The 13,054-nt window shown below is 38.3% G+C and overlaps 1 protein-coding gene across 4 annotated transcripts in view; it reads right to left on the reverse strand.

The window, feature by feature from the left end:
- USP37 (ubiquitin specific peptidase 37) overlaps positions 1–13,054 on the reverse strand; it is a 121,021-nt gene that overhangs the window by 28,356 nt on the left and 79,611 nt on the right. For 3 of the 4 annotated variants that reach the window (XM_026454735.2, XM_026454734.1, XM_026454738.1), the window contains 4 exons: positions 10,880–10,997; positions 8,271–8,350; positions 4,649–4,813; positions 2,212–2,277 (listed from right to left, as the gene is read on the reverse strand). In XM_026454735.2, the coding sequence (XP_026310520.1) occupies positions 2,212–2,277; positions 4,649–4,813; positions 8,271–8,350; positions 10,880–10,997 (429 nt within the window). The remainder of the gene's footprint in view (positions 1–2,211; positions 2,278–4,648; positions 4,814–8,270; positions 8,351–10,879; positions 10,998–13,054) is intronic. The other variant, XM_026454737.1, reaches the window with a different exon arrangement.

A 13,054-nucleotide genomic window follows, 5' to 3' on the forward strand; every position in this document is an offset into this window, starting at 1 on the left:
TCCAAAGTAAGAAAAAAAGGCTTCTGAGGAAGGCAGTTCCAAAACCCATGTACTTAGAGGGACCCTTTCTTTCCCAGGAAATGGTGTATAAAATAGTGTATCAAGTTCATCAAGAAATGAGAGCTAAGAAATGAGAAAGAATAACCACAAGAAAGGCAAACAAGAACTATAAAGTCATTTAATGTAAAAGCAAACTGTCTAGTAATAAGAGCCTCTGAGGGCAATATCATATTGAAACACAGTGCAATAATTGATACTTAAAATGCTGATTCTAAGTCATTAAGATATACTTAAATTATCCTTAGTTATTTTATTTAAGAATGTAAGGAATAGCATAACATATTTTAGAAACATTTTCATCCAAACTGTTAAAAATTTTTTAAAAGATAAATGCTTAAAGAGTAAGCTTCAGTTATATAAAAATTCACTTATATGGAATCCTTTAATGATGCCAGATAAGTAAGGTGTTACTGTGTTGTCTTCTAGGTAAGCCGAAAATAAACTAAAGAAAAAAGTGGTAAAGGTCAAAGAACAAGAACTTTCTTTGATGTAGGTTAACATAAATTCATATGCAATACAAAAAATATATATAAAATGAAAACTGGGAAATACAATTAACCTGAATGTAAAAACTGAAAATAAACATATAGACTAATGGCACCAAGAAATAAGAGGCCAAAGTAGAAATCAGGAAAATTACATAGCAATGTAGATCAAAGAAAAGAGGCAAGTGGTCAGTGATAAGCCCAAACATAGTGTGTGGCTCAGGGCAGCCAGGATATCACTGCACTCCAGCCTGAACACTTGAAAAGCCTCCCATTATGTGCTCAAAAGGGTTTTTAGTATAATAGCCAATTAGCCATCTTAATTCCTCATTTCAGATTTCATGCTCACCAAGCAAACCTGAACATATTAATTTGTTTATCCAGATGAATATTTTGCTGAAGGAGGATGACACCTGGCTACCACTGCACCAGGGTCAAATGTGACAAAGGACATTGTAGAAGAATCAATGGTATTCTGGTTCATAACTCAGCCTCTTTTAAGTTTGATCGGCATGACAGGTCTTCTAGGGCCTAATCATTCTTTATTGATCAACTCCCAAATTTTCATACCAGTAGACCCTGGAGAACAGATGACCATGCCAAGGTACAATGATGCCCAATGAAATCAGTTCTTTCTTGCAACTACAGTGACTTGGTACATAAAGAGTGCATTCCATTAATAATTACTATATTTACAGAAGGCAGCTTGCCTGTAGCAATGAAAAATATTCATCCTGTAAATGCATCACTTGCTCACTTTCTAAGCAGCCAAGTGGTATTGCTCATTTGTATCTTGAGAACGGGTAAGAGTATTCATATCGGTACCATTTCAGATTTCTAGTCATGTTAGTCATCTGGTTTTAATTGCACTGAAAAATAATTAACAGGAGGAAAAGAAAATAGCAGTTCCCAAATGTCATTTTATGGTTATATAAGTAGCCCCCCAAAAGCCCTTAAACAACAAAAATGTCTCTTCTCTAAAAGTACTTTGGGCCATCAAATTTTTAGAAAAATTAATTAAAAAGTCAAATGACAACTAAATCAATTGAAATGATCTAATCAGGAACTCCTCTAGTAAAATCTCAGAGGAAATATATTTAAAAAGCAAACAAAAAAGGCATGTGCTTCCCTCCTTGGATAAAGTTTGGTCTTAAACAACAACAACAAAAAAAATCAGGGCATTTGTAGAATGCTTGCTTGTTTTCCTGTCCCCTTTCAAAATAACTCCTATTCGGTGTCAAAGACAAGAAGTTCCACACTGGCTAACAACAGGTAAAAAATGTTTTGGGATTCTATGCCTATCTTTAAGGAAGAGTGTTTTAGACTAATAGGGGTAATTTTATCCCTTAAGTCCCTAGACTCCTACGTCCTTGTTAATTTTTAGAGTTTTAGGATGAAATTATTACATATTAACAATAATAAGTTTTTAAAAGTTTTAAGACAGAATATTGAGAGGATGAGCTAACCTTGTGTCACTGATTAAAATCTGTTATATCCTTCAATATATTCTAAATCAAATTCAGGAAAGTTTCAAAAGTAGAGATAATAAAGAGCATTATCATGCAAAAAGAAAAACAATAATGAAAAGGCAGGGAGGCAATCTTGGAGATTAGGGTAAGCCAAATCCTTAAATACAGATTTTGGGTACATAAGAAATATAACTCACTTTGAAGGTGTAGAAGGGCTGGTGATGCAGGAATTCACCATTTGAGAGGCTTTCAATGGTCTAGAACTATCAGAAAATTAGAAAATATATAATGTATACAAATGAATTATTAAAGATATATATTTGACTTATAAAACGAATTATTCTGTACTATAATTCCTTTTATGTCCTCTTGAAAAGCAAACAACTATAATACTTTTTAAATTACTAGCAATAGGCCAGGTGCAATGGTTCACGCCTGTAATCCCAGCACTTTGGGAAGCTGAGGCAGGTGAATCACCTGAGGTCAGGAGTTCAAGTCCAGCCTGGACAACATGGTGAAACCCCATATCTACTAAAAATACAAAAATTAGCCGGGTTTGGTGGCAGGTACCTGTAATCCCAGCTACTCGGGAGGCTGAGGCATGAGAATTGCTTGAACCCGGGAGGCGGAGGTTGTAGTCAGCAGTGATCGCACCACTGCACTCCAGCCTGGACAATGGAGTGAGACTCCATCTCAAAGAAAAAAAAAAGGCCAGGGGTGCAGTGGCTCATGAGGCCAGGAGATCGAGACCATCCTGGCTAACACAGTGAAACCTCGTCTGTACTAAAAAAATACAAAACATTAGCCGGGCATGGTTGCGGGCGCCTGTAGTCCCAGCTACACAGGAGGCTGAGGCAGGAGAATGGCGTGAATCCGGAAGGCGGAGCTTGCAGTGAGTGGAGATGCGTCACTGCACTCCAGCCTGGGCAACACAGCGAGACTCCATCACAAAAAAAAAAAATTTACTAGCAATAAAGGCCAAAAGAGAAAATGAAATACCATCTCTAGGCTCTCCTTGATCCAATAATCTAAATAGACAGCACTGGAAATGAAGTCAAGTGTAATACATAGGAAAAAAATAACCTGGAGAAAATCACTTTGTCTCAGTTCTTTTAAAGTAATAGCTCTCATTTATTGAGGACTTACTAGATGTCAGACACTGTGCCAAGAACTCTACGTATTATTATCTCATTTAATGTTCACAACCATTCTATTGTTTTTCTTACAGACAAGTCAAGGAATTTGTGTAAGGTCTAAAAGCTATCAAATTGTACAGTCAGATAGCTTGGCTTCAGGCCTGTCATCACATAGAGTCTACACTGTTGGTGTGACATAGCACTACTGCCAGCAAGAGTAATAGCTCTACCAGCAGAAGGTAGTACATACCAAGCAAAAACACACAAAGAAAAGCTGTGAGAGGAAAAAACCAGAAACACTTAGACTCTCTGGCCACATGCTTTTCTTAGTAGACCCTTGAGACACTAGTGTAAACTTCCATGAGATGTTGCTCTTTCAGACACTAACTGTATGACTTTAGGAAAATCATTTAATTTCCTTGGTCCTCTTGTATAAAATTAAGGGTTTGGACAAAAATCTCCAAAATGTTTTTCATCTTTAAAGTTCTACAACTTTATTATTCCACCAAACTAGTGTTTGAGTATAGAAAAGAATGACACAACATATGGCTTCAAAGTAATGCAAATATGTAGAAAAAAGGGGAACACTCAAAGAAGTCCTAAGGTTTTCCCAGCATACATAATGAAGCAAAACCTAAAGTAAACATTACTTCTTTTTTTCTTGAGAAATTTTAGTAGCCATTTAAGTTCTTTACACTGCTGATAATATATGAATGAAGGCATAACATTGAGTATAGGGTTTCTCATATCTGCATGTCCTGAAGAGTCAACTGAGGCATTTGCTAAAAATATTGATTCCTAAGGCCCTATCTCAGACCTACTGAAACAGAACTTCCAGGGAAAAAACACAAAAATCAGTATTTTTAGTGTCTAGGTGACTCTTATTATCACCTAAGTTTGATTTGTATTCCCAAAGTATATCAAACTGTCTTCTAGCAGTCTAAAAAGAGCACTTCCTAAAAAAGCACCTCACTATGAAAAGCAACTAATAACTTTGAAAATATTTTAAGCATTCTCTTCAATTACTTCAGGCAGTGATTTAACACTAAAACAAAGTAAAGCAAAATTAAATTAAAATCTCCTCCTTCTTGGTCTGATTTTTTCTTTTCGTTTTTTTTTTTTTTTTTTTGAGATAGGGTCTTGCTCTGATCACCATTCACTGCAGCCTTCATCTCCCAGGCTCCAGCAATCCTCCCACCTCAGTCTCGAGTAGCTGGGACTACAGGTGTGTGCCACCATGCTGGCTTTATTATTTTATTTTTTGTAGAGACAAGGTCATGCTCTGTTGCCACAGGTGGTTTCAAACTCTTATACTCAAGCGAGTCTCTTGCCTCAGCTTCCCAAAGTGCTGGGATTACAGGCATGAGCCACTGCATCTGGCCACTGATCTGATTTTATCTTGAGGTCATATTATGTAATTCAGTCATTCTTTTGATTAGATACTAAAGCCTTTCTATTTCAAAAGGGAATGTAAAGACATAGTCTCTCAAGGACTTACATTGCCATATGTGCACTCCAACCAAGGGTAAAAGGTGGTTTTGTATTTTCAGTGCAATGAGATGACAGGGTCAGGTATCTTGGAATGATGACTTGCTGCCCAATCTTATTGTTAAGCGAGAGAGCCACATTGAAGCTATATCGTTTCAAATGGAGAATGAGGACCCTGAAGAATAGGAGATGACAACCTTACTAATTCATACTTAATACAAGTATCTCTTGTATAGTGAAACAGATCACTCCAACTATGGTAGATGACTTTTGATTTAAAAAATCCATTTGGCCAAACCAAAGACACATCAAAGAATATTTACTAAATACCTGTTAGGTATCAGGCATTGGGCCAGTTAATAAGCATACAAATAAAAACAAAACAAGGACAATGGTGGATTAGTGCAGTCTGGGTAAAATACTTACAATGTTCCTAGAAAAAACACAAATAAATAAAATATAGCAGACAAGAATGTTAAATTTGGCATTGATACTGGGTTAAATCCTTAAATTATTTACTTCACTGTTACATAGTTTAAAAAGCAATAGGTTTTATATAGCCACTACTGGTAAAATAATGTCTATTAAAATGTTACATAGCTCTTATATTTAATGGTAAACATTAATTATTTCAAGATGATTTGATGAGACTTATTCTTTTATTTTCAGAAGCACTTTCTCTGTAGAAAGCTAAGGAAGAAATACAAAACGTTTCCCCATCTAGAAAAAAGTTTTACAAAAATTTGCATGCCAAATCTTGTCTGTGGGTCTGAAAAGGCTTTTAGCTCTTTAGAAGCACTGAATTCTTTATGGTTAAAATTGTGGTAACCTTTTCACTTCTCACACAGAACATGATCTCTGCTTGATGGATTAAATATATTTCTCAACCCATAAGAACACTTTAAAATTGGATTTCAAAAATCTTACGGGAATAAACTTCAGTTCCAGGCACACACACAAAAATGTCTGATCTATAAAAAACTGTTTCTTACCATATATGCCTTCATCACAGAAGCCACAAACAAAAATTTGCAAATTGAAGTTATGGATTGTACTTCTCTTTAAAAAGCATGCTAGAACTCAGGATCTTCAAATTTACAATTTGAGAGAATACAAGGACACAACTGATGTGGAACCAATGTCAAAATTAAATCTTTTGACTAGAATTTCAAATAACCTAACCAAAATAAAAGGCACTATGAGGCTACTCTGGACACACTGCCTATAGCGTAGCCCTGCTATGCACGGAGCAGTAAAAGGAAAAAAAAAAAAAAGTAATATAAAACAGGAAAATGATAGTCAAAATCATTCATCTTCAAAGATGAGGCCCAACTTTGTGAACAGATTTGATAACGATAACAGGCCCTTCAAGAAGAAGAGTGGCTTTGAATATTAAACTGAACAAAAGTAGAACAAGACTAATCATCAGGACTTAAAGAGTGGCTTTGAATATTAAATTAAACAAAAGTAGAACAAGACTAATATTAGGATTTGACAAACAGAAGCTTCTATCACATAAGTCTGGAATAAATTAACCTTTAACACAAGTGATCTACCAGGGAAAAAAAAAAAAAGAAAGAAAAGCAAGGAGAAAAATTCCCCTTAGCATTTACTTTCCCCCCACTTGAAAAACCAAATAGCAAGAGAATGGGAAAGAGAAAAGACATCCAGCATGTGAGGTCAAAACTAGTCTTTTTAACTGTACACATGGTTTCCTTAGTGACAGCTGGTAACAACCAATTCTTTGCCTTAAGATTCTTCCTCCCACTTTCCTGGCCTCAAACCACTCACAAATAGGAAAGAACAGTCTCTTAAGTCAAAAATATAATATAAGTCTCTTAAGTCAATATAATAATACTGCTATGATTTATATACTTTGGGAGGCCAAGGCATCCAGATCACCTGAGGTCAGGAGTTTGAGACCAGCCTGGTCAACATGGCACAACCCCGTCTCTACCAAAAACACAAAAATTAGCCAAGCGTGGCGGTGCATCCCTGTAATCCCAGCTACTCAGGAGGCTGAGGCAGGAGAATGGCTTGAACCCAGGAGGCGGGGGTTGCAGTGAGCCAAGATCATGCCACCGCACTCCAGCCTAGGCAACAGAAAGAGACTCTGTTTGAAAAAAACAAAAAACACAACATTTTTTGTAGAGATGGGGGTCTCACCATGTTGCCCAGGCTTGTCCTGAACTCCTGGTCTCAAGCAATCCTTCCACCTTGGCTTCCCAAAATGTTGAGATTACAGGCATGAACCACCACGTCCAGCCTTTATAAAGTCATTTCTTTAAAACCAGCTTCCTTGGCTGGTCGCGCAGTAGCTCATGCCCGTAATCCCAGCACTTTGGGAAGCTGAGGTGGGTAGATCACCTGAGGTCAGGAGTTCAAGACCAACCTGGTCAACACGGCAAAACCCCATCTCTACTAAAAATACAAAAATTAGCCAGGTGTGGTGGCACACAATTGTAATCCTAGCTACTCAGGAGGCTGAGGAAGGAGAATCGCTTGAACCCATGAGGCAGAGGTTGCAGTGAACTGAGATCGTGCCACTGCACTCTAGCCTGGGGGATAGAGCAAGACTCTATCAAAACAACAACAACAAAAAACAACCAAAAAAAAAAAAAAAAACCAACTCCCATTTTCTAGAAAGAAGTAGATTATGAAATGTAAAAGAACTAGTGTCTAGGGCCTAGGTTCCAGAAATTCCACACTTACTGACAGAATATTGAAGCTAATAAAAGAAAGTAAAGCACTTTGTAGGCAAAGTGCTACATAAATACTTAATGTTAATAATAACCTTGGTGTTTGCAATCTATTCTTGGAAAGAACTAAACGCTGTCCTATAACCACATAATAATTTTTTGTAACTACTTCAGTTTTATGTTTATACAGAGCAGATACAATATAAGTTAATTTCATTCTTATATCAGAAAATTTATCTTATGATTACAGGAAATTCACTAATTTATAAGATCCTCAGAATGAAAGAATGAACAAACTGCAAAAAATTACTCCCTATTTTATTCTTAAGTACGTGTGTGTCTATAGCAGGTTTTTACTGAAAGTATGAGAATAACAGAAAGACTACAGCACAACACAGGACAACAAATTATAACTGAACATTACACATTACTAAATTAAAAATTGACTAGTTAGTTCTTATAATTATTCCAAAGTGTCAGCAGCTGTATCCTCTATTGTCATTTTATTGGAATTCTCAAGACCCTTTTTCTCTTCAGTATTTGAAACCCTTTTCCTTCCTTTCCTTCCTTCCTTCCTTTAAATATGTATTTCTTTCTTTTGTAGAGATGGGGTTTCCCTACGTTACCCAGGCTGGTCTTGAACTCCTGGACTCAAGTGATCCTCCTACCTTAGCCTCCCAAAGTGCTAGGATTACAGGCGTCAGCTATCACATCTGGCCACCTTTCTTATCCAAGAGCATTCTAGCTCTCCATCCTCTCTCTACACTCTGCACATTTCAGCTTTCCTGACCCTCTTTACCAATCCATTCTGGTAACCTTCATTTATTCAGTAATATTTGTATGAACTTTAAAAGAAAAACTGAAAAGCAATTAAATGTACCTGCGAATTCTTTAGTGCATAGCAAAAAACCGAAAAAAAAAAAAAAAAATTACCTAGGAAGCCTGTTAAATTTGTGCCTGACAAGAGCACACTTTCCGCCACACTTCTCACAAGAATACTCCAGTTCTTCGGCCTATAAAAAGAAGGAAAAATAAAGCATGAAGGTGAATCAGCATTAATATCTTCAATGCAAATATCTGCTCTAGTCTTATCAGTTTCATTAGTGGAATGACAACTCTGAACCAGTTTTAAAAATTCTGTGTCTAGAGCCACGAGCCTTACCAAATTAAGACCCAATCCTCAAAATATACTTATAATATCGTGCCCCGTTTCAGAACTTCTAATTTCCTTTTTCACCAAGAAAATATCTAAATTTATGATAGTAACTAGACTCTAAAATAGAAGATTCTTAGCCTTTTCAGCCTTTTCCCCACAGACACATATGAATCACTACCAAGAGTATATCCAGATTTTAACATTTGGCCATAGCAGAGATCAGATCACCTTTAGGTTAGGTAGAATTTCTTGTCTGTTAGGTGTAACGCTACCCCTTTCGCATAATGGAACTCAATCTTCTCGTGACAGCCCACTAAGAACAACTGCTTTAAAAGGATGAAAGATTGGGGTGAATACCATTACCTAGAGAACACTGAAACAAGAAATCCTTAAAAAAATTGGGGTAAAAATACATAGGAAAATCTTCAAAGTCTATGATAATAATAAGAATAGTTTAAAAATGACTAAAAGAAAAGCAGAGTATTTATCTTTGGGTAGAGTTCAATGTTCACCATTTAATAAACAGATTTTTTTGTTTGTTTGTTTTGACACAGAGTCTTGCTCTGTCAGCCAGGCTGTGGGGGGGCGTGATCTCAGCTCACTGCAACCTCAACTTCCAGGCTTCAAGTGATTCTCGTGCCTCAGCTTCCCGAGTAGCTGGGACTACAGGCATGTGCCACCATACCTAGCTAACTTTTGCATTTTTAGCAGAAGCAAGGTTTCGTCGTGTTGGCAAGGCTGGTATTGAACTCCTGACTTCAGGTGATTGGCCTGCCTTGGCCTCCCAAAGTGTTGGGATTACAGGTGTGAGCCACTGCACCCAGCCAGATTGATTGATTGATTATTTATTTATTTATTTATTTATTTGACGGAGTCTCGCTCTGTTACCTAGGCTGGAGTGCACTGGTGCGATCTCAGCTCACTGCAAGCTCCGCCTCCCGGGTGCTCACCATTCTCCTGCCTCAGCCTCCTGAGTAGCTGGGACTACAGGCATCCGCCACCACGCCTGGCTAATTTTTTTGTGTTTTTAGTAAAGACAGGGCTTCACCGTGTTAGCCAGGATGGTCTCAATCTCCTGACCTCGTGATCCACCCGCCTTGGCCTCCCAAAGTGATGGGATTATAGGTGTGAGTCACCACACCTGGCCTTATTTTTAATTTTTATACCTTAGGAAGACAATTCTGCCAATTTGCTACAACAAAACAAGGACTGCTACTAGATAGATCAAGGGGGGTTCTTGCAAATTTCCACTAGTTATAAGGACTGCTATAACAACAGTCTGATTATGCTCCAGAAACTTTTTCAATACCTGTAATTGTATATCACAGACACAAATATGTATCTACAGCTTTGGATAAATATGACTCTTCCTTCCTGTTTCTAATAGGGTACATACAACCTAAGAAAAAGCAAAGAATATTTTCTTATTCTGCACATCTTAGGATACCAACTTACATGGTATCTACAGTTTCAATTTCATGTTACCAAATTTTAGAATATGTTACTTCAAATACTTTAATATTTGTTTACAAATAACAAACTACTTTTTTTTTTTGAGACAGAGTCTCATTCTGTCTCCAGTCTGGAGTGCAGTGGCGTGATCTCAGCTCACTGCAACCTCCCACTCCCGGTTCAAGCGATTTTCCTGCCTCAGCCTCCTGACTAGTTGGGACTACAGGCATAGCCCTTTGTATTTTTAGTAGAGACTGGGTTTCACCATGTTGGCCAGGATGATCCTGATCTCCAGACCTGTGATTCACCTGCCCGAGCCTCCCAAAGTGCTGGGATTACAGGTGTGAGCCACTGTGCCCGGCCAACAGACTATTTCTAAGGTTGTCTAAATGCCGGCTATTGAGTTAAATTTATAATCTATTTAATCAATTAATTTTCTTTTTCAATGAGTTATAATTAGATTTATCAAGCTTTTAAAAATCATTATTATTTAAAAAACTTCTCATCTGTTTTCCCTATGAATAATTTTGTTGAAATTCTGCCAAAACCAGGTGTGGTGGCTCATGCCTGTAATCCCAGAACTTTGGGAGACCAAGGTGGGCAGATTATTTAAGGTCAGGAGTCGAGACCAGCCTGGCCAACATGACGAAACCATGACTCTACCAAAAAATACAAAAATTAGCCAGATATGGTGGCATGATCCAGCTACTTGGGGAGGCTGAGGTGGGAGGATTGCTTGAACCTGGGGACAGAGGTTGCAGTGAGCCGAGATTGTGCAACTACACTATAGCCAGGGTGACAAAGTAAGACCCTGTCTACAAAAACAAAAACAAAACAAAACAAAAAGAAACTCTGCCTTGAAGAAACCAACTTCAAATACAACTATCAATGATATAAAATTTAGTTGTGTGAAAATACAAAAGATATTATTTACCCTAAAGAAAAGATCAAGAGAATCTTGAATTGAACGAGGAGGGAGTGGTTTTTTCCTACGAGGAAGGTCAATAGAGAGGTCATTAAACTGTTCTCTTTTGGGGATAATCTCTCCACATCTGTAAGAATAAAATGAGACATGTAAGCATTCAGACCAATACACAAGAAATACAAATATACCTGAGAAACACTGTTCTTCCACAAAACTTACGGTACTGACACATTATCACCAGGCATAAGAACTATATACATTTAAGACTTTTTTCTTGCTTACTTTAACCCTTATTAAATTAATACAGATAAAACCTCAATTGCAAGTATTTAAGTACTTTCTTTAAAAAAAATTTTTTTTTTCGTGAGATGCAGTTTTGCTCTTGTCGCCCATGCTGAAGTGTAATGGTGTGATCTTAGCTCACTGCAACCTCCACCTCCCGGGTTCAAGCGATTCTCTTGCCTCAGCCTTGCAAGTAGCTGGGATTACAGGCATGTGTCACCATACCCTGCTAATTTTGTATTTCTAATAGAGACGGGGTTTCTCGAGGCTGGTCTCGAACTCCCGACCTTAGGTGATCCTCCCGCTTCAGCCTCCCAAAGTACTGGGATTACAAGCGTGAGCCACCACGCCTGGCCAATTTTTAAACTTTATATAAGCAACCCCCAAACTTTAAAAACCTAAAGTATAGCATAATATATAAAAGTGAACCTGTTGCAGGTAAACAGCTTGATAAATTATCAGTTAACACATTCATCACCACTCAAATCAACAAATAGGGCCAGGTGTGGTGGCTGGCGTCTGTAATCCCAGCACTTTGGGAGGCCAAGGTGAGTGGATCACCTGAGGTCAGGAGTTCGAGACCAGCTTGGCCAACATGGTGAAACCTTGTCTACGAAAAATACAAAAATTAGCCAGGCGAGGTGGCGCACACCTGTAATCTCAGCTACTTGGGAGGCTGAGGCAGGAGAATCACTTGAACTTGGGAGGCGGAGGTTGCAGCGAGCTGAGATCACGCCACTGTACTCCAGTCTGGGTGACAGAGTGAGACTCTGTCTCATAAAAAAACAAACAGGGAGGCTGAGGCAGGAGAATGGCGTGAACCCAGGAGGCGGAGCTTGCAGTGAGCCAAGATTGCGCCACTACACTCCAGCCTGGGCGACAGAGCAAGACTCCGTCTCAGAAGAAAAAAAAAAGAAACAGAACACCACTGTCAACTTCCTAGAAGCCCCCTTGCACGTACCCTTTTCCAATCACTATCCTCCTTCTTTCTCCCAAAAGATAACTTTTTTTTTTTGAGGCAGAGTTTCACTTTTGTTGTCCAAGCTGGAGTGCAATGGCGCAATCTCAGCTCACTGCAACCTCTGCCTCCCGGTTTCAAGTGATATTTCTACCTCAGCCTCCCAAGTAGCTGGGATTACGGGCGCACACCACCATGCCTGGCTAATTTTTAGTATTTTAGTAGAGAAGGGGTTTTACCATGTTAGCCAGGCCAGTCTCAAAACTCCCAACCTCGTGATCCACCTGCCTCGCCCTCCCAAAGTGCTGAGATTACAGGTGTGAGCCACTGCACCTGGTCCCAAAAGACAACTATTATTCTGACTTCCAACACTATAGATGTTTTGCCTGTTTTTGAACCTTTTATAACGGGATTATGCAATACATTTTTAGTTGGCCTCTCTTTTGTTCGGCATGATTGTAATATTTAACTACGCTTGCTGAGCATGACTCTACTGCATTTTCATTGTTGTATAGCTTTAATCTGTATGAATATTCTACAATTATCCATATTAATACTGATGAGCATTTAGGTTATTTCCAGTTGTTGGTTATATAAGTAATGCTTGAAAAATTCTACATGTTCTTGGCCAGGCACAGTAGATCATGCCTGTAATCCCAGCACTTTGGGAGGCCGAGGTGGGCGGATCACAAGGTTAGCAGATCAAGACCATCCTGGCTAACACAGTGAAACCTCATCTCTACTAAAAATACAAAAAATTAGCTGGGTGTGGTGGCCGGCACCTGCAGTCAGGAGGCTGAGGTAGGATAATAGCATGAACCCGGGAGGTGGAGCTTGAAGTGACCTGAGATCCTGCCACTGCACTCCAGCCTGGGCAACAAAGTGAGACTCCATCTCTAAATAAATAAATAAATAAATAAATAAATAAATAAATAAATAAATAA

This window comes from Piliocolobus tephrosceles, chromosome 11 (assembly GCF_002776525.5).
Source record: "Piliocolobus tephrosceles isolate RC106 chromosome 11, ASM277652v3, whole genome shotgun sequence".
In the NCBI taxonomy this organism is placed as follows: Eukaryota; Metazoa; Chordata; class Mammalia; order Primates; family Cercopithecidae; genus Piliocolobus; species Piliocolobus tephrosceles.